Below are 21,203 nucleotides of genomic sequence, written 5' to 3' on the forward strand. Positions count from 1 at the left end.
CTTTGTGACAAAATATCTACGAGCTCCACTCACATATTTTTGCAGTTCAGGGTGGACGAGGCAGGGAAGTGGTTCAGGAGGAAGATTTATGATGGAGAATACTTGCTGTGCGTTTTCTATGCCTTCCTGGATAATCTTTGTCAAACGGGTGGTTTTAGTGAAGATGAGGAGGACCCGATGATGCTTTATGTGATTGATCCATTCAGAATTATATTACCAGATAGTTCGCCACATGTCACCATTCCTTTCTGTTTTTTAATTATTTCAGGGGATGTTGGTGTCACTGGCAAGACCAGCAGTTTAATCCACCCTATTTATTACTTCCACTTCATATTGGAGAATGTAACGTCTCCAAAAATAGTACCCTTAAACATCAGCCTTGCAATGTGCAGTATCTTCGTGTAGAACTACGTTCTAGGGTTGTGTTGATTATAACATTATCATAAATCAATTTAATATTAATTGCATAGGAGAATCAATTACTTTTGTAAGGATGGAACTCTGTCTTTGACAAGGAACATATTTGAGTAATTTTAGAGACATAAACCGCATGTCTGAACAGAAAATATGCAGACCTCTCTGTCCAGACAGACTGCTGCAATTATGTTCAATGAGCAAACGAAACTTGTGAGGCAAATTAACAATTGTTATCGTCTTTAAAAAGTCAATGAACTAAACGACTAATTCTATCAATATATGACTGTTGGACCGGACCAAAGAGGGCAGGAAACAGGATCTCTCTGCAAAATGTTGGACAGGATCAGGAAGCGCCTATGGGCAATTGAACTCCAGATGTGTAGACCTCCTGGATGAACAGAAACCAGTATTTAATCTGGACTAGACAAAAATGATTGGACGAATTGCGTCAGGCACTTTGGAAAATAAACATCAGCAATGTGACCCATCAGATAGAGAAGTAGAAGACAAGGAGAAGATACATGGCTTCTGAAGGTGGGCATAAATGTTGGGTGGAGCTTAACATCTACCTAACTGAAGAACAAGATGACATACTCTACTCTGTCCAGGGACTGAGTGTGTAATAACCATTCAGCACTGTAAACTTCTGACGTGAAACGCTGGAATGTATTGATTTCCGCTGTTCCCGAAGAAATTATTTACTGTAACCAATCGGTATCAAATCTGAATCATTAACTATCTCATATGTTGTAAGTTCCACTCTGTCGTATGGAAATAAATGTTCATTGGAACAACCCGAAAACATCTGCCCACACTTACACTCTGCATAACGCAACATCCCCAGAACACATGCCTGCATTGACATGCTACACAATGAAACTTTAAAGCATATAGTCCAAAACATCTGTCTACTTTTATCCACAATATAATGAAACTTACACCAGAACAACTCCCACACAGCTACCTCCACTTATATACTGTACAGTAGAACTGATTGCAAGCTCGGCGCCGGATTTGATACCAGAGCTGAGATTCCAATTCCGTATTCTCTTTTTCATAAGGCCGTTATCTTTCACCTCTATCATCATTCACCTCCCTTCCTGCCTCAGCCCATCTGCTGCTGAAATGCTCACCCATGCTTTGTTTCCTGCAGAACAGAATATTTTAATGTTCTCCTGGGCGATCACCCATCTTGCATCCTCCAGAAACATCAGCTCATCCAAAGTTTTGTTGCCTGCCCTACATGAAGCCCCTCTCAGGAACGCCATGGCACTCGACGATCTATTGGTTTCCCCGCCATCAATACCTCGTGTTTCCAATTATGATCTTCATGTTCAGCCACCTTCATGCTCTCCCCCTGCATCAGTATAACCGTCTCCAGCCTGAAACATTTCAGGAACTCTGCTTTTCTCTGAATACAGCTTCTTGTACTTCACCCACTTCAATTGCCTACAACTTTCAGTTTTGCCTTTAACCATCTAACCCCCAGATCTGAATTTCCACCAGAAATATTTCCGTGTCTCTGGCTCTTCAAATACAACCATCTGACTAAGAATTTAGTCACCAACTGTAACATCTCTTTGTTTGGTTCTGTGTCAGTTTTCTCTCCCTTTACATTCCTGTTAAACCCCTTGTGATGCATGTGTTAATTGAAATTTCTGTAATAAAAACGTTCTTGTTGTTTAATTGTGTCCGTGCCCTCTCTCTCTGCACGCCACCCCCATCCAGCCCCAGCTCCCCGACCGCCCACCATCCTCACCCACTCTCCTCGAGTGAAATGACTGGCTTGAGACACCCAGGAACAAGTAACCTGGATTATCACTTTTCTCAGCAGATTAGACATTTCACTTCTTTGTTTTTGTAAAAGCAGTGAAGAATATGTTTACCTGAACACAGGACCCCAACATCCATACTGTCAGTGAGAGACGAATTCAATGTGAATAAGCTGCAGTTCTGGAGCTGCAATTCGTTTCCTTCACACTGGACATCATTCACCCAGACGGGTCCTTCACTCTCTCCGTCCTTTGAATAGTTATAAGCGGCTGTCGCTTCACCGCAACCCAGCTGTGTACAGACTACGTTGGCATCATTCACGGTCCAGTGTCTATCTTGCAATCTCCCCCAGCTGCCATTGTGGTAAATCTCCACTCGCCCATCACACCAGCTTCCCCCGTTAGTCAGCCTTAGTGACCAATTTTCATCTACAATATGAAACACATTGAGAATGTCGAAACTGAAGCAAAATATCTCAGAATTTACTGCCACCAGAAATGTCATTAATTTTAATGGTTGCTATTTCTGTCATCATTGTTCAGAAGGCTTGTTGAAAGACTTTCTTCACCATTACCTTTTCTCAGTAAATACATTTCAGAGACGTACCGAGCAGCTTACGGTTGCTGAAATGGGGACAGAGGGTAAAATGAACTTGGGGTGAGACCCGAGGGACTGAAGGTCGTCCTCCTGTCCACATGTACTGATATTTCCAGCTCTCGCCCTGTACTTGAAAATATCATCAACCTTTCTTCCAATTTATCCTCCTTATCTTCACATGGTCCATCTTCAACTCTTCTGTTCTCTTCTTCAAAATCTCTGTCTCTGATTCTGGGGATAGGTTATTAACTAATATAAAGAGTAAACCCAGTGACTCTCACAGTTACCTGTCTATGCTTCCTCACCCCCCAATTATTCGAATGACTCTATCACATTTTTTCACTTGCACCACGGCAATGTATCTGTCTGGTGATACAACCTTCCATACCAGTGGTTCCAGATATGTCTTCCTTTTTCCTCATCCGAGGACTCTCCTCACCTCCTCATCCACCCACCATGGTTGACAGGGCCCTCAAGCACGACCATTCCATTCCCCATACTTCTGCTTTCACCCTTTCCCCCCTCCCAGAACCATGATAGGATCCTGATTCTCCTCATCTTCCACTCCATCAGCTTCAATATTCAACAGACCATCGTCCACCATTTCCACCACCTTTAATGTGATGCCACGACAAAGCACATCTTCCCCTTCCCTCCAATTGTAACGTTCTGAAGGGACCTTTCACTCTGTGGCACCCTGATGCCCTCTTCAATCATTGTCAACACCCCTTCCCACAGGACCTTCCCATGAATGCGCAGGAGGTACAACCACTGCCCTGTTACCTCCACCTTTCTCACCATCCAAGCCCCCAAATACAGCTTCCAAGTGAAACAGCGATTTTCTTGTACTGCTTTCTCTTTAGTATACTGCACTCACTGTATTGACTGATCATGATACCGTCTCCTTTACATTGGGACACCAAACATAATTGAGTGCTTACTTTGCACAACATCTTTGTTCAGTCTGCAAGCTTTACCTTTAGCTTCCAGTTACCTGTCCTTTTCATTCTTTATTCCGCTCCCACACTGACCTCTCTCTCCTCTTTCTCCTACACAGTTCCAATGAAGGTTAACGTAAGTTTGAGAAACAGCACTTCCTCTTTCCACTAGACTCTTTACAGGCTTATGGAATGAACACTGAATTCAGCAATTTCAGATCAGATTCCCTCCCCTTTTTTTCTTTTTTTGGACGATATTTTGCCTTCCAATTTGCAACACTTCTAGAAATGTGTTTTTTACTTGGCCCATTCCTATCTATTTTTGCCTTGCACTGTCCCATTTACCATTTAATCTCTCCTGTCTTCCACCATATCACAGATTGTTCCTTTCGCTCTTTCCTTGCTTTCCCCTTTCTTTAAAAACTGTTAAATCTCTAAGTTATGATGAAAGATCTGCAAACTGCAAGGTTGATTCTGTTTCTTTCACCATAGATGCAGCCAGAACTTCTGAGTATTTTCAGCACTTACTGTTTTTATTACCTATATTTTAAATTGTGAAACGTGGGAGCAATTTGCGTTGAGCAATGTCTCACGTACAGCGATCAGATAACAGAGCAGATAATCTGTTATAACAGGGCGCGGGTTGAGGGATAACTGGGAGAATTGTAATTTACATCAAGTTTGTGAAATAATCAAAGACATGGCATATTGGTGAAATAACGAGTTACTTCACTCGCTGTCATTTTAATGCCCTTGATGCAATGGAAATTAAAATTTATCTCATGTTATTTAGCTGGAAACAAGTTCACAGTGTTTTCTATTGTACAGCTGATCTTTGCAGAGACTTCCATGATAATTCATATTTGAACGGCCAACATTGATCACAGTTTCAATGCTCGAGCAACATTTCTATGCTATGGCAGTGGTCCTGGGAGCAAATTGCTGATTCTATGCCCCTTGAATAATGCCCTAGATTTACCACAAAAGAGATATTATATGAGCGATTAGTACTAATCATGAGACATTGTATGTATTCAATGTTTACTAGAGTGAAGCTCTTTGATTCATTTGTAATTTAATTTTGACACTTAAACCCACAAGCAATTCTCGGAATCTTAGTGTCAAAGGAAGCATGGGATCAGCAAAACTAGTGAATCAGAGACCTGTGGAAATAGTAAATGATGCTTGACAGCAGAACAGTTGGTGTATTTCAGTTCAATTGACTGAGATGACTCACCCGTACAGATGACACTGGCGTCATTTTCATGTGAGCAGCTAAACTGATCCCAGGATGAAACAGGACACTCCCACAATCGCGTCTCATTCCCCCGACACCTGTAACTTTCCATCCACACTGGACCATCTCCCTTTCCAAAGTGAGCTCCTCCCGGTATTGAGGTTACTGTCCCACACTGAAGGTGCTCACAGACCACGTTGGCGTCTTCCAAATCAAAGTAAACGTCACACACCGTCCCCCACTGGTCTCCATGTAGCACCTCCACCCGGCCTGAGCATCTGTTCGTCCCATCAACCAATCGAGGTCCATGTTTCCCTGTATTGGAAACAAATACAAATCCAAATAATTTATAAATCATCCTCTGCATAGAAACAGCAAAATAGAAAATGGGTATAACAGTTGAATCTTATGTACACGATTATCTATCCATACTTTACACAAATTATCTATCAAAAAACAATTAGAATTACCACAGCAACACAAAAGCAAAATAATGCGGATGTTGGAAATCTGAAATATAACAGAAAATGCTGGAAATACTGAGCAGGGCTAGCAGCATCTGTGGAGAGATCAAGAGAGTTATGTTTTAGGTCTGTGTCCTTTCATCACAATAATTACTACAGGACCTCTTTATGAAGTTGGCTGAACACTCAAAAATTAACACCTCTTGTTGCAAATGCTAATCGATTGTTGGTCTTTATCTCTTGGATTTTGGAATATAAAGATGATGGATTTGATGTTTCTGTTGTATCTGTTGTCACTTTTGGGCACTGCACTTCATAAAACCATTGCCTTTGGAGGTGGTTAAGGACAGAGTCACGAGAATGGCAACAATGCTTAAAGCGTTACATTATGAAGACAAGTTTCATAAACTTTGTTTGTAGTAGCTTTAGTTTAGAAGGATTACAGCTTATCTAGTTGATGTGTTTAAAATGTTTAAGTGGTTTGATAGATGAGCGATAGAAGATCTGAAGAACAAATACAGAACAAGCTCATTTGGGAGCTGCTTTTCTTTATGAGGGATGTGGACATCTCTGGCAGAGGTGGCAGTTATTGCTCAACTTTATTTGCCCTTGAAACCGGTGTCAGGACCGTCCTCTTGAACTGCAATTGCCTGCATGGGGAATGTTCTCCTGCAATTCAGTAAGGTAGTTAGAGTTAAGGCAAAGTGTGCAAGCATAGACTGTACCTTTCGGTGCATGTGTTGTAACCAGAGTGGGAAGTTTGAAATTTGGTAATTAGTGGCTAAGACTGAAATCTAGCCTTAACATTTAGCGTTTCGCTTGTAATTAAAAACCAAACTGCAAGGCAGTTCATTGTTAGCAGTTAACATTGCAAGTCAGATTAGCAGTTAGCAGTCAAATAGCTGTGCTTGTCCGAACTGGGGTAATTACTGTCAGCTGGAAACTGTCTAAACTGTTGCATCTTGAATGTGCCTCAAAAGGCATATAATACTGGACGTCATTGCAAGAGGCTTTGAGTAAAGGAGCAATGTCTTACTGCACCTATACAGGGCTTTGGTGAGACCTCACCTGGAGTATTGTGTGCAGTTTTGGTCTCCTTATCTGAGGAATGATGCCCTTGTCATGAAGAGAGTGCAAAGAAGATTTACGATGCTAATTCCTGGGATGGCAGGATTCACGTATGAGGAGAGATCGGATTGACTCGGACTATATTCACTAGAGTTTAGAAGAATGAGAGAGGTACTCAGAGAAACCTATAAGACTGGAACAGTACTAGACAGGCTAGATACAGGGCGGATGTTCCCGATGGCTGGAGAGTCCAAAACCACGGGTCACAGTCTCTGGATACGGAGTAGGCTACTTAGAACCGAGATGAGGAGAAATGTCTTCACTCAGAAGGTGGTGTACCTGCGGAATTCTCTACCACAGAAGGCAGTGGAGGCCAGATCACTAACTATATTCAAGAAGGAGATAGATATCTTTCTTAATACCAAAGGAATCAAGCGATATGGGGAAAAACGGGAACAGAGTACTGAATTAGATGATAGGCCATGACTTTTTTGAATGGTGGAGCAGGCTCCAAAGGGCTGTCTGGCCTACTCCTACTCCAATTATCTATGTTTCTATTTTTAGACTTCTAGTAAGGCAGAGTGTAAACAAAGATTGCAATGTTAACTGAATACATTATGAACATAGTGGGAAGTTAGAGTTTGCTAAGAGTAAGAATTCGGTTCAGAGTGGGAACAGGAGGTATTTTTTATTATTTCACAGGGGGTGGGACTTTCGGGCTAGGACGGCATTTAGTACCCATCCCGAACTGCCCTTGCAAAGATGGTGGTGAGCCGCTTTCTTGCACCACTGCAGTGCATGCGCTTTCAGTGCACTCACATTGCTGTCAGGAAGGGACTTCCAGGATTTGACCCAGCGACAGTGAAGGACCAGTTATATATTTCCAAATTAGGATGGGGTGTGCTTCGGAGGAGAACATGCAGATGGTGTTCCCATGCATCTGCTGTCCTCGTCCTTCTAGGTAGTAGAGAGTGAGCGTTCGGATGGCGGTGTTCTGTTGTGTCTGTTAAACTGGAGTCAGTGACTCGAGTCACCTGTTTAAAAGAGCGTCACAGCCAGCAGCAGCAGAGCCTATTGGAAGGGGCTGAGGGACAGACACCAGGCAAATAGAGGGAAAAACTCACTCAGTGAAGCAATTGTCAGGTCAGGGTGTGAGAGGGCGTGGGTAAGTTGTAAATAAGTATTAAGTTAATTGATGAGTGTTTAGTGTTTCGGCGTTAGCTAACCAGTGAAATAGCGTTAAAGCTAAAATGCATCTAAAAATAATTTTACCTCAAAAATAAAGACAGACGAAGTTCTGGCAGTGCAGTTTTTTTTCTGGATATTGGAATTTGTAGATAATGGAACTGCCGCGAGGGAACTTGTCTGTAGTAGATATCTCAACCTGGAATCTCTCTGGCTCAGGATTATAGAGCTGTTGTGGGAATTGGAAAAACACCAACACATATGGCAACAAGAAGAGTATTTGACAGTTTGCTGCAGATTTCAGTCGCACCTTGTAGAGAGCTGCAGGATCAGAATGAGGTTGTTGCAGCTTATAATGCACAGTAATGGAAATCCAGATGTAATGGAGAACGAGGATATACAGAAGTGAAAAGGAACAAAGTCCTGGCTATTTTTGAGGATAAGGATGAAGACGGTCAGAAGGACAGCCAGAATGTTGACCGTGATACCTTGGAATAGGAAGCTGTTCAAAAGGAGGAGGAGTGGAGCATAATGTGATACCTTTAAGTGATTCAATAATTAGGGCATTAAGAGTTCCACACAGTATTTTCCCAACTTGTGCGAAATGAGGGTTATCTCAAATCAGATTGCAAGAATGGAGGGGAAATATCCAGTCGTTGTGGACCATGTAGGGATAAACAACATAGCAAAGAGTAGGCAAGAGGTTCTTTTCAGAGAGTACCAGGAGCTGAAATATAAAATAAGTTCACAAGGATTATAATCTCTGGATTATTATACAAGCCGCTTGCACTTTGGCATCAAAAAAATAAACGATCAGGGAGATGAACATGTGGTTGAAGGTTATGATGTTGGAAAGAGGTTTTACCGTTCATGGGACCCTGACACCTGTACTGGGATATTAAAGAACTATTCTGTTGGAATGTGCAGCACCTGAATCGGGTTGGGATCAGTGTCCCAGAATAAAGGATGAATAGGGTTGTTACAGGAACCTTAAACTAGTAAATGGGTGAGGTGAGGCTGGTGGGGGGCGGGGTGAGGGGGCAGAGCACAGTTGTAAATGTAGCATATCTAGGTGCTACAGGGAAATGGAAAACTAAAATATGCAACATTTGAGTCAGACCATTTTACGGTTTTACATCACGTGCCTTTGCGCTGAAAACAGCAGTTGCTTTCTTGAAAAAGCAGTTGTTCGAAATACTGACAGACCGTGACGTTTTGGGCCATGTCCTCTGCCCATTGTCTGGAGAAATAATTGTAATTGGTGGAAGCTGTCTGTTTATGTGTAGTGCAGAACGGGAATGTGGGCAGGATCTGACTACTGTTAGGTTATTACATGTTCCTGTTCTGGCTGTTATTGGTCAGTTAATTATATTCCATGAGAGGTCAGTAGATGTCATTATTCTTGCTGCTGATTCGTCAGTTATTGTGCATTGTGGCAAGTCAATCCATGCTACTGTTCTGGTCGTGGTATGTTGGCTGCACAACAGGTGCTTGTGCGTTTCTCGAGGAGGGAAACCCTGATATTCACTGAGGAACAGGCCACTTTTTGGGGGAAGGTCTTGTGTTTATCGATCTCCATAGCTTCCCTGACGCAGTGAACGGCACAAGCCTGCCATCAAAGAAGCTCAACTCAATGACCACCGCATTGAATGGTCCAATTCCAAACTCAACCTCATCTATTATGGACTGGCTTGCAAGACACGGTAACTTCATAAGTATAAAAGAGACCAAAAACATGCAAAACTGCAAAAAAAAATGCACAGATCTTCGTGAATGGCAGAGATACAAAGAATAGCAAAGGGTGACAAAACAGTTCGCAAGAGCTACAAAACTTTTACAATAACTTCAGAAATATGTTGTCATTAAAAGCAATGTGGTCTCATTACAATGACAGTTGTGCTATTATAAATGAAAATAAGGAAATGGCAGGAATTATGCATAACTACTTTGCATCAGTATTTACATGCACACAACTTTTATTAAGTTTATTTGTTGCCACAGTCGGCCAAATGCTGCCCTGACATTGAGGGCAGTCACTCTCATCTGGAATGCAGCTATATCATACATGTTTGTATAAAGGGTGTGATGAGGTCTGAAGCTGAGTGGTCCGAACAAACCCAAACTGAGCAACACTGAGCAGTTTATTGGTAAGTACTGCTTGATAGCGCTGTAAACAACACCTTCCATCCCTTTGTTAATGAGAGAGAGCAAACTGCTGGATCAATAATTAGAAAATTGCAATTGTCACACTGCTATTTAAAGAAGGTTATCGAGTGAACCGAGGGAATTATAGATTGGTTAGCATAACAGCAGTTGTCAGGAAATTACTAGAGTGTACATTTAAAGATGGAGTGTCTGATCACCTTGAAAAGTGACAGCCAATCAGAGAGAGCCAGCGTGGATTTGTAAAAGGTAGATCATGCTTGATGAACCTGATCAAATATTTTGTGGCGGTAACTGAAGTAGAGGACAGGGGAACTTCAATGGATGTTACTCAGATGAACTTCCAGAAAGCACTCAACAAAATCCCTCGTAACTGATTGTTGGCTCAAGTTGAAGCTCATAGAATTTAGGGAAAATTATTGACCTACTTAGGACGTTAGTTTAGTGGCAGGAGATGGACAGCAGGGATAATGGACAGATCATCTAACTGGCAGGATGTGATGGCGCCGTCCCGCAGGAACCTCAACTATTCACCATATTTATTAATGGTTTAGATGACTGGATAGAAAGCCACATATAATTGACATACTCAATATTGCCATTAAAAGACACCATCAGCCATATTGTAATCATGTATATTTTAAGCATAACTTTACAAAAAAAAAGATTCAGTGTCTGTGTAAAACTATTTCAATATTGGTGAGTGTGAGGTGTCCAATTTGGACTTTAAAAGATTACAGTACTTTCTAAATCGCCGGACGCAGCACAGGGAAAAGAGACTTCAGGGTCATGGGCAAGTACAGGAACGAAAAGCAAAACAGCCAATGGAATGCTGTGCTTTTTATCTAGTGGAATGGAATACAAGGGGCTAGAAATGATGCTGCAGTGAAAAAAAGAAAACAGGCCAGGCACCATCTGGTGTAATGTTCAGCTATGGGCAATATGCGTTGGGAAGGATATGTTGACCAGGGAGACTGTGCAGCATAAGAGATGCTAGAATGATTCATCGGCTTCAAATGTTTCTGTTTTTTATTCATTCATAAGATGTGGGTGTCGCAGGCAAGGTCAGCATTCGTTGTTCATGCCTCGAAACCTTTCACAACTGGGTGACTTGTTAGGCTATGTAAGAGGACAGTTAAGAGTCAACAACGTTGCTGTGGGTCTCTTGTCACATGTAGGCCAGACCAGGTAACAATGGCAGATTTCATCCCCTAAGGGTATGACTAAACAAGATTTTTTTTTAATGACAATGGTGTCATGGTCACCATTACTGAGACTAGTTTTCAATTCCAGATTTATTAACTGACTTTAAATTGCACTGACTGCGATGGTGGGAATTGCACCAGCGTCCCCAGAATTAGCCTGGGGCTCTGGATTGCTAGTCCAGTGACATTAACACCACGCCACTGCCTCACCTCACTATGAAGTAGGATGACACAAACTGTGGCTGGGTTCCCTGAAATTTGGAAGAGACTTGTCTTGATGTACAGAGAGATTTGGGTGTTCAGGTCCATTGTTCCGTGAAGGCGGCAACGCAGGTCAATATAGTGGTCAAGAAGGCATACGGCATGCTTTCCTTCATCGGACGGGGTATTGAGTACAAGAGTTAGCAGGTCATGTTACCGTTGTATCGGACTTTGGTTCGGCCACATTTGGAATACTGCGTGCAGTTCTGGTCGCCACATTACCAAAAGGATGTGGATGCTTTGGAGAGGGTGCAGAGGAGATTCACCAGGATGTTGCCTGGTATGGAGGGCGCTAGCTATGAAGAGAGGTTGAGCAGATTAGGATTATTTTCATTAGAAAGACGGAGGTTGAGGGGGGACATGATTGAGGTGTACAAAATCATGAGAGGCATAGACAGGTTGGATAGCAAGAAGCTTTTTCCCAGAGTGGGGGATTCAATTACAAGGGGTCACGAGTTCAAAGTGAAAGGGGAAAAGTTAAGGGGGGATATGCGTGGAATGTTCTTTGCACAGAGGGTGGTGGGTGCCTGGAATGCGTTGCCAGCGGAGGTGGTAGACGCGGCACGATAGCTTCTTTTAAGATGTATCTGGACAGATACATGAATGGGCAGGAAGTAAAGAGATACAGACCCTTAGAAAATAGGCGTCATGTTTAGATAGAGGATCTGGATCGGCGCAGGCTTGGAGGGCCGAAGGGCCTGTTCCTGCGCTGTAATTTTTTTTGTTCTTTGTTCTTTGTTTTCACATTCCCAGCCTATCTCTTCCAGCTGCTGAAAAGTCTTTGGGAATTCTGCAGGTGAGCTACTTGCCACAGAATGCCGATCATCTGACCTGCTCCACTCGCCACTACATTATGGTAAATGGTCTAGTTCAGTTTCTTGTCAATGACAACACTCAGGAGGATTTGATGATGGTAGTGAATTCACTGATTATAATAGCTAGGGGAGATGTTATTGTCTCTCTTGTTGGAAATAGTCATTAACTGACACGGAGGTGGTGAGTGTGTTACTTTCTGCCCATCTGCCCAAGTCGAAATAATGTCCTGATCTTGATGTAATTGGGCAGGAACTGTTTCTTAATCCGAGGAATTGTGAATGGAACTAAAGTCCATGCAATCATCAGCAAAAAGCCGAACTTCGGACATTTTGATGGTGGGAAGGTAACTGACCAAGCACCAGAAGTTACTTGGGCCTCAGAGAACAATTAGAAAACACATTTTTCTATTAAAACCGTGGAAATCTGGAACATTCCCGAAAGTAAAGAGCGGTGGATGTTACATTTAATCTAAATTTTCAGGACTAATATTGATACATTTTTGTTAGCTCGGTGTATCAAAGAATCCGGTTCAAAGCGAGGTAAAGAGACTTGAAGAACATATCATCTATGATATAACTGAATGATCGAACAGGCTAGTGCAAATGAAAGCTGTGTACTGATAATGTGGATATGTGTCCGATCCTGTCATATTTAGCGGGTAAAATACACACATTCTATAAAATAACTTTGTAATCTTTCAATTCTGGCCTGATTGCACTGAGCAGTGCTAGAGTACAGCCGTTCTTTTATACCCTGCCGTTCAGTAGGTGTTAACGTGGGCACAGTGGAGCAGTGGTTAGCATCACAGCTCCAGTGACCTGGATTCAGTTCTGTGTGTTGCCTGTGCGGGGTTTGCACGCTCTCCCTGTGAATGTGTGGGATTCTGCCGCGTGCTCTGGTTTCATCCCACAGCAAAAGACTTGCAGGTCGAAAGTAAATTGACCATTGTAAATTACCCCTTCTGTGGGTAGGTGCGAGGAGAATGGTAGGTAATGCAGGATTAGTATAAATGGGTGGTTGTTGGTCGGCAGAGACTCGGTGGGCCGAAGGACCTGTTTCAGTGCTGTATGATAAAAATAAAAACGTGGTCAGGGAGGGTCAGAAGGCTATTGTAATGTCGGATCATTCGTGGTGTTCAAATTAAAGTATCGAAATAGGCCAGTGCATATTCATTTAGTCAACTCCCAACTGTTGCAGCCAATATTCAATTATAAATATACATTCGGTGCAGTGGTAAACAAACTTGTGAAAATTCTGCTTCTTGCAGAATAAATGTTAAGATTTAGAACCATCTTGTTTACCAGTAATTGCAGGTATTTTGTACCACATTACACCAGACCTTCAGCAGTAATAGTAAATTATAATGACAAGTTTCGATATGAACCTTTCAGATAGAAACATGGGAATGCCACCTTTCTCAGATTTCCAAATATTAAGCAGGAAGTTGTCTGCTTTTCAGTAAGTCTGTACTCACCGGAACAGATCACACTGGCATCGTTCCTGTGGCTGCACTCCTGCTGTGTTCCTTGAAAAAGACGGCAGTCCAATAAACTGGATTCGTTTCCAGTGCATTCAAAGATATCAGTCCGTACGAGCCCAGTGCCCTCTCCAAAATGAGCATATCTTGGCACAGACACGGCGACTCCACACTGAAGCTGACTACAGACCACATTGGCGTCTTTCAAATCCCAGTCAAGGTCACACACTGTTCCCCAGGTTTCAACGTACTGGATCTCCAGTCTGCCTGAACATGGGGAGTCTCCGGATGTTAGTCTAGGAGATCTGTGATCTGAATAAGCGTATTATATCATAATTAGCATAATACGTTAAAAATCACAATAATACAAATATTTTTATTTCAATACGCATCTGATTAATCACAGATCTGGCAACATTCTTCTCAGATTCTGTTCAAAACTGATTATGCTGGATTTCCTGTATCACTACTGCTTATAATGTGACAGAACTGTCATGTTTAAAATGTTCCTTTATTTATTTATAACTTCCCCAGTCGCCGTCACTGTAACTGAGAAACATGCACTGTGTCAGCAGTTAGAACTAGGCAAGAAGTATTGTGTGACAAGAACTGGTGCTAGGAGTACTGTTGTTCATATTTAACATAAAAGATTTCGAGTCAGAAAAGGGACGGACAATTGTAATATTCACTAATGACATCTACTTGGAGCAATAGTTAGTACAAAGGCAGATTGTGAGAAAAATACTTTACGTTAACGAAATTGCAAATTAATTTTAATGGGTAGGAAGACTGAGAACCCATATTCCTTGGACAATGATAATCTAAATTGCATCGAGGAGAAATGGGACTTAGGAGTACAGACATAAAAATCAATAAAATAGCAATGCAGGTTAACAAAGCTCTAGAAAATATAAAACAGATTGAGGTTTGTTTTTGAGAGATACGTTGAAAGGGGAGTCACACCCAGCACAAGGAAAGATTTGGTGTTGATTGGGAGTAGGTTCATTGGGTGCTAACTAGTCAGTGTTTCCCTACTTTAATAGGCACTGTATAACTGAGCAACTTTGCACCATATCAGTTGAATCCTAGTGCTGTAACTGCTGTAACTTTACTGGATCAGCTTGGCTCGAGTTGTCGCTAGTTCCAGAGCACTGATCTTCAGCACGACAACTGGAGTGTTAACGGGCCCTTAATTTTTGCTTTGTGCTGTGTGCTCAGCCGCTTCTTAATGTTGTGTGCTGTAATCTTCGGAATGGACTAAACAATAGAACGCATTTCCACAGCGCTAATCCATTGACATGAATTGTCACACAATACTTCTCACCTTTTGTCAGTCTGAATAACTACCTTTAACCCGCACTTTGTTGTCTGTTTTGTGGCCAGTTTTCGACAGTCTGTCATGATCACCCTTCAAAGCCCTTCGTATGCAATTCATTACCTTGAAACCACATTCACAGTTTCAAGTTTAAAAACTGGACAGACACATTGTGACCAGCAGCAGTCAGCATATAATCATAGAATGTTTATAACACAGAAGGAGGCCATTCAGCCCGTTGTGTCCATGCTGGTTATCTGAAAGAGCACCTCGCTAGTCCTATGCTTCTGCTCTTTCTCCATAGCCATGCAAAGTTTTTCTCTTCAGGTGCTTGAGGATTTCCATATTGAAAGCTACAATTGAATCTGTCTCCATCAGACTCGCAGGCAGAACATTCCAGATCCTAACCATCCTCATGTCACGGTTGGTTCATTTGCCATCCACCTTATAACAGTGTCCTCTGGTTATTGACCTTTCCACCAAGAATAACACTTCCTCTCTATCTACACTGTCTGGCCCCCTCAAAGTTTTGAACACCTCTATCAAATTTCCTCGCAGCCTTCTCTGTTCACAGGAGAGCAACCACAGCTTCTCCAATCTATCAATACAACTGAAGTCTTTCATCCCTTGAACCTTCCTTGTAAATCCTTTCTACACCTATTCTAAAGCATTCACATTCTTCTGAAGTGCCATATAAAGAATTGCATACAATACACCAGTTGAGGTGAACCCAGTGTTTCATAAAAGTTCATAATAACTTCCGAACTTTTGTCCTCGATGCCTCTATTTAAAAAGGCCAACATCCCATTGACTTATTAACCACTTTCTCAACCTGCCCTGCTACCTTCAACGATTTGATCAGAAATACTCCCAGGTCACTCTTGACTGCAGCCACTTTAGAATTGTACCCTTGAAAAGAGACCAGCAGCTAGCATTAAAATAAATCCCAAAGTTTTCTGAAGCAGAAAAGTAGTAAAAGGAGGAGTGGGGACGATGAGGGATCAGAAAGGGGATTTATATATAGAGGTAGCAGGCATAGTTTAGGTATTAACTGAATTCTTTGCATTTGTCTTTACCAAGGAAGAAGATGCACCCCAGGCAATGGTTAAAGAGGAGGTCATTCAGATACTATAGGGGTTTAAAATTTATAAAGAGGATGTATTAGATATACCCTGTTATTTATGAACATACGCGTGAAGATACAAATTAGGACCAGGAGTAGGCCACTCAACCTCTCGAGCCTGCTCCACCATTCAAAAAGTTCATGTTGAACTGATGACTCCGCATTTCCACCTACTCCCGATAACCTTCCACCCTCTTGGTTATCAAGAACCTACCAACCTCTGCCTTAAAAAAAATCAAAGACGCTGCTGCCACTATCTTTTGAGGAAGAGAATTCCAAAGAGTCACGACCCTCTGAGAGAAAGAAATTCTCATCATCTCTGTCTTAAATGGGCGACCCCTTATTTTTAAACAGTGACCCCTTGTTCGAGATTCTCCCACAAGTGGAAATATCTTTTCTACAACAACCCTGTCAAGTCCCCTCAGGATTTTATTTGTTTCAATCATATCACCTCTTACTCTTCTAAATTCCAGAGGATGCAAGCCTAACCTGTCAAATCTTTCCTCGTATAGCAGGTCACCCATTCCAGATATTAGAATAGTAACCCTTCTCTGTACTGCCTCCAACGCATTTACATCATTCCTTAAATCAGGAGACTAGTACTGTACACAATATTCCAGATGTGGTCTCACCAATACCCCGTGTCGCTGAAGCATAGATTCCCTACATCTGTATTCAATTGCACTCACGGTAAATGATAACATTCTCCTCGCTTTCTTAAGTGCATGCCGTACTTGCATACTAACATTTTGCGTGTCATGCAATAGGGCACCCATATCCCTCTGTATCCCAGAGCTCTGCAATCTCTCACCATTTAGACAATATGCTTCCCTTATATTCTTGCTCCCAAAGTGGACAATTTCCCACTTTCCCACATTATACTCCATTTGCCAGTTCTTTGCCCACTCACTTAACCTATCTACATCCATTTGCAGACTCCTTATGTCCTCTTCACAAGTTACCTATCTTTGTGTCATTAGCAAATTTAGCAAGCATGCCGTCTTTCCCTGCATCTACGTCATTTCTATAAATTGTGAAACGTTGAGGCCCCAGCACAGATCCCTATGGCACACCACTCGTTACATCTTGTCAACCAAACAAATGACCCATTTATGCCTACTCTCTGTTTCCTGTGAGCTAACCAATCTTCCATCCATGATAATATGTTACCCCCTACACCATGAACTTTTATTTTCTGCAATAGCCTTTGATGTGGCACCTTATCAAATGCCTTCTGGAAATCTAAGTACAATACCAGTTCCCCTTTATTTACAGCACATGTAACTCCCTCAAAGAATTCCAATCAATTGGTTAAACATGATTTCTCTTTCACAAAGCCATGTTGACTATGCCTGATTACCTGGAATGTTTCTAAATGCCCTGCTGTAACATCTTTAATAAAAGCTTGCAACATTTTCCCTAAGGCATGTGTTAAACTAATTGGCCTGTAGTTTCCTGCTTGCTGTTTCCCTCCCTTTCTGACTGAAGGAGTTGCAATCGCTATTTTCCAATCTAAATGAACCTTCCCCGAATCTAGGGAATGTTGGAAAATTACAATTAACGCATCAACTACCTCACTTGCCACTTCTTTTAACACCCTAGGATGAAGTCCATCAGGTCCCGGGGACTTGTCAGCCTGCAGCTCCAACAATTTGCTCTTTACCTTTTCCCTGGTGTTTGCAATTTTCTTGAGTTCCTCCCTCCCTTCCATTTCCTGACTTACAGCTAAAACTGGGATGTTACTTTTTTACTCAATAGTGAAGATCGCTGCCAAATATCTGTTCAATTCATCTGTCATCTCCTTATTTTCTATTATTAATTCCCCAGACTCACATTTTATAAGTTCAACGCTCACTTTGTTACCTCTTCATTTTTAAAATTGTATATATATATATATATATATATAAACTCTTACTACCTGTCCTTATCTATCTATCTAGCCTTCTCTCGTCCTCTAATGTTTCCTGCCTTATCAATCTTTTAGTCATCCTTTGTTTTTTAAAAAATATTCTGTCCAATCTTTTGACCTGCCTCCCAGCTTTGCGCAATTACAGGCTTTTTCTTTAAGTTTGATACGACCTTTGGCTGTTTTACTTCACCACGGATGGTGGGCCCCACTCTTGGAATGTTTCTTTCTCGTTGAAATATGAGAAATTGTGTAATCTGAAATATTCCCTGAAATGTCTGCCACTGAAACTCTATTGACCTATCCCTTCACCTGATTTGCCAGTTCACTTTAGCTAGCTCTGCGTTCATGCCCTCATCATTGCTCTTATTTAAGTTTAGAATACTAGTTTTGGACCCACTCTACTCTCCCTCAAACTGAATGTAAAATTCAATCATATCATGATCGCTGCTACCAAGGGGCGCCTTAACTGTGAGGTCATTAATTATTCCTACCTCATTGCACAATACCAGGTCCAGTATATCCTACTCTCTGGTTGGCTCGACAAGGTATTGTTCCAAGAAATTATCCCGAAAATATTCTATGCAGTCCTCATCTAGGCTATCTCTGCCCATCTCATTTTTCCATTCTAAATGTAGGCGAAAATTCGCCCCTAATTATCACTGTACCTTTCTGACAGGCTGCCATTATTTATACATTTATACCCCGTCCCACAGTGTGGTTATTGTTAGTTGGCCTTTTCACCACTTCTGACAAGCAACTTCTTGCCTTAATGATTTTTCATCTCTACCCGAACAGCTTCTACATCCTGGTCTCCTGAACTTAGATCATCCCTCACCATTGCGCTAATACCATAATTAATTATCAGAGCTACCCTTCCACTCATTCCTGGCTTCCTGCCCATCCGAAATACCATGTATGCTTCAATATTCAGGTCCCAGTCAAAATATATAAATGAACTAAACCGTGGTGTACAGGGCTCAATTTCACAGTTTGCAGGTGACACAAAACTTGGAAGCATATTGAATTGTGAAGAGGATAGTGCAGATCTGCAAAAGGACATAGACAAACTGGTGGAATGGGCAGACAGTTGGTGGATGATGTTCAATGCAGAAAAATGCGAAGTGTATCATTTTGGTCGGAATAACATGGAGATAAAATATAAAATGAAGGGTTCAATTCTAAAGGGGTGACAGGAGCAGAGGGACCTTGGTTTAATCGTGCAGAAGTCACTGACGGTGGCAGGCTAGGTTGACAGAGCGTTTAATACAGGGTGCTCTGTCCTGGGCTTTATTGATAAGTGCATAGAGTACAAGAGCGAGGGAGTTGTGTTGCACTTGTCTAAGACACTATTTCGGCCTCAGATGGAGTATTGCATCCAGTCTGTGCGCCATACTTGAGGAAAGATATGAGGGCGTGGAGAGAGTACTGAGACGTTTCATGACAATGATTCCAGGGATGAGGAATTTCAGTTATGAAGATAGATTGGAGAACTTAGGACTGTTTTCCTTGGAGAAGAGAAGGCGGAGAGGTAATTTGATAGATTTATTCATAATAATGAGGGTTCTGGACAGTGCAGCTGGAAGGAAACTGTTTCCACCGGTGACAGGGTAGAGAATGAGAGGGCACTGAGTGAAACTATTTGGTAAAATAAGCTAAATTGACATGAGGAAACTCTTTTTCATGCAGCGAGTGTTTCAGATCTGGAATGTTTGTCTGAGAACGTGGCAGAGGCTGGTTCAACTGCAGCATTCAAAAGGGAATTAGACAGTTATATGAAAAGGATGGACGTGCAGAGTTATGGAGAGAAGGCAGGGGAATAGAACTGAGTGAATTTCTCTTTCAGAAAGCCCATGCAGACATGATGGGCCGAATAGCCCCCTTCTGCACTGTAATAGTTCAGTGATTCTGTGAAGTTGCCTCTCCACCGTGTTCCAACCAGAATGTATCAGTTCACACTTCTCTGCATGAAATTTCATCTGCCACCTGTCCGCCCATTTCACCAGCCTGACTTTATCCTCTTGAAGGATATCACTATCCTCCTTACTGGCCATGAATTCAGGAAAACTCGCCGCTTTTCTTCGAATAGTTCAACTGTGTTGAGTTTAATCGTTGCAAATGCTTCCTGATTTATCGAAGCTCTTTTGTTTAATATACTGTGCATTTTACTTTCTCAATATTGCCCAACATTTAAAAGGCAATGCACAGGCGGCGGTGGAATCTTACAACGCAGTTTCCTCTTGAGATACCCACAGTAACTGCAGTCCCATTAGATTGGCTCCCCGAGGCTGAGAACCTTCATCCCTCCCTCCCCTGCTCCCCAGTCTCAGCTTCACAATCTGTGTAATATATCAGATCTGAGGCCAAGCTATCATTGCAGGTGGACAGCCGGGCTGACAGTGCATGCCGGGTAACGGCTGCTGGGTTGATGAATTGCGAGTTAGAATGAGATTGCGACATTTCCAATGGTTCAGATCATTCACTGCGGCTTTAGGGAAAATCTCAATGGAAACTGCTCTGTCTGTATTGTAAATGTGCTGAGTATCAGGTATTTGTTGCTCCCGGTGGAGAATGGTTCTTAAATATGAGACTAATGATATTATTTTAAATAGTGATCCGAATATTAACATTCATTCCAACCGGAGTTTACTGGAATTATTATCATCTGACTTTCCAGCTAGGGACCATTCCGGATTATTTTACTTTCGCTTCTTCCCGGATTCTATCAGCTGCGGCGGGAGATGAGAAACTGAGAAAGAATTTTACCTGAGCAGATGACGCCGGCATCATAGACGTGTGACCAGGAATAGTGATCCCATTGATATGATTTGCAGTCCCGCAGAGCGGCCTCGGTCCCGCTGCACTCTACATCATCCGTCACGACGGGTCCGGACCCTTCCCCAAAGTGAGATCCACCCGGTGCAGAGACCGCGGTTACGCAGCCCATCTCCCGACATACAACAGCGGCGTCCGGCAGGTCCCAGAAATTGCCAAACACAGTCCCCCACTGTCCCCTGTAGTGAATCTCCACTCTCCCAGCGCACCGACTGCCCCCATTCACCAGTCTCAGCTTCACCATCTCTGTAATAATCAAAAATATCATCAAGCAGTTCCAGTGTGTTAAACCCACAGGTTCCCTGTGCATGGACCCTCCCCATTCACCAGGCATGAATTGATAAGAACATCAGTCTGCACTCAGAACATCAGTAAAACCCGGAGTAACTATAACACATGAAAAAAAAGAAAGGGAAATACTAA

General features: G+C 42.2%; 1 protein-coding gene across 1 annotated transcript; it reads right to left on the reverse strand.

Moving 5' to 3' along the window:
• Positions 1-447: 447 nt before the first annotated feature.
• LOC137359243 (scavenger receptor cysteine-rich type 1 protein M130-like) lies at positions 448-20,892 on the reverse strand. The gene is made up of 4 exons (XM_068025302.1): positions 20,712-20,892; positions 13,599-13,913; positions 4,965-5,277; positions 448-505 (listed from the first exon to the last, which is right to left on the reverse strand). The coding sequence occupies exons 1-4, from the start codon at positions 20,890-20,892 to the stop codon at positions 448-450; spliced, it is 867 nt and encodes a 288-aa protein (XP_067881403.1).
• Positions 20,893-21,203: the final 311 nt, after the last annotated feature.

Source organism: Heterodontus francisci, unplaced genomic scaffold (assembly GCF_036365525.1).
Source record: "Heterodontus francisci isolate sHetFra1 unplaced genomic scaffold, sHetFra1.hap1 HAP1_SCAFFOLD_124, whole genome shotgun sequence".
NCBI classification, from domain to species: Eukaryota; Metazoa; Chordata; class Chondrichthyes; order Heterodontiformes; family Heterodontidae; genus Heterodontus; species Heterodontus francisci.

What these genes read in the sequence shown, in the direction of transcription:
- LOC137359243 (XM_068025302.1), bottom strand. Translation starts at nt 20,892, where the DNA reads ATGGGCTGCGTAACCGCGGTCTCTGCACCGGGTGGATCTCACTTTGGG. An exon ending in TGCCGGCGTCATCTGCTCAG is followed by an intron (nt 13,914 to 20,711) that starts GTAAAATTCTTT and finishes ACGCTTATTCAG; the next exon opens with ATCACAGATCTCCTAGACTA. An exon ending in GACGCCAGTGTCATCTGTAC is followed by an intron (nt 506 to 4,964) that starts GGGTGAGTCATC and finishes TCCTTGTCAAAG; the next exon opens with ACAGAGTTCCATCCTTACAA.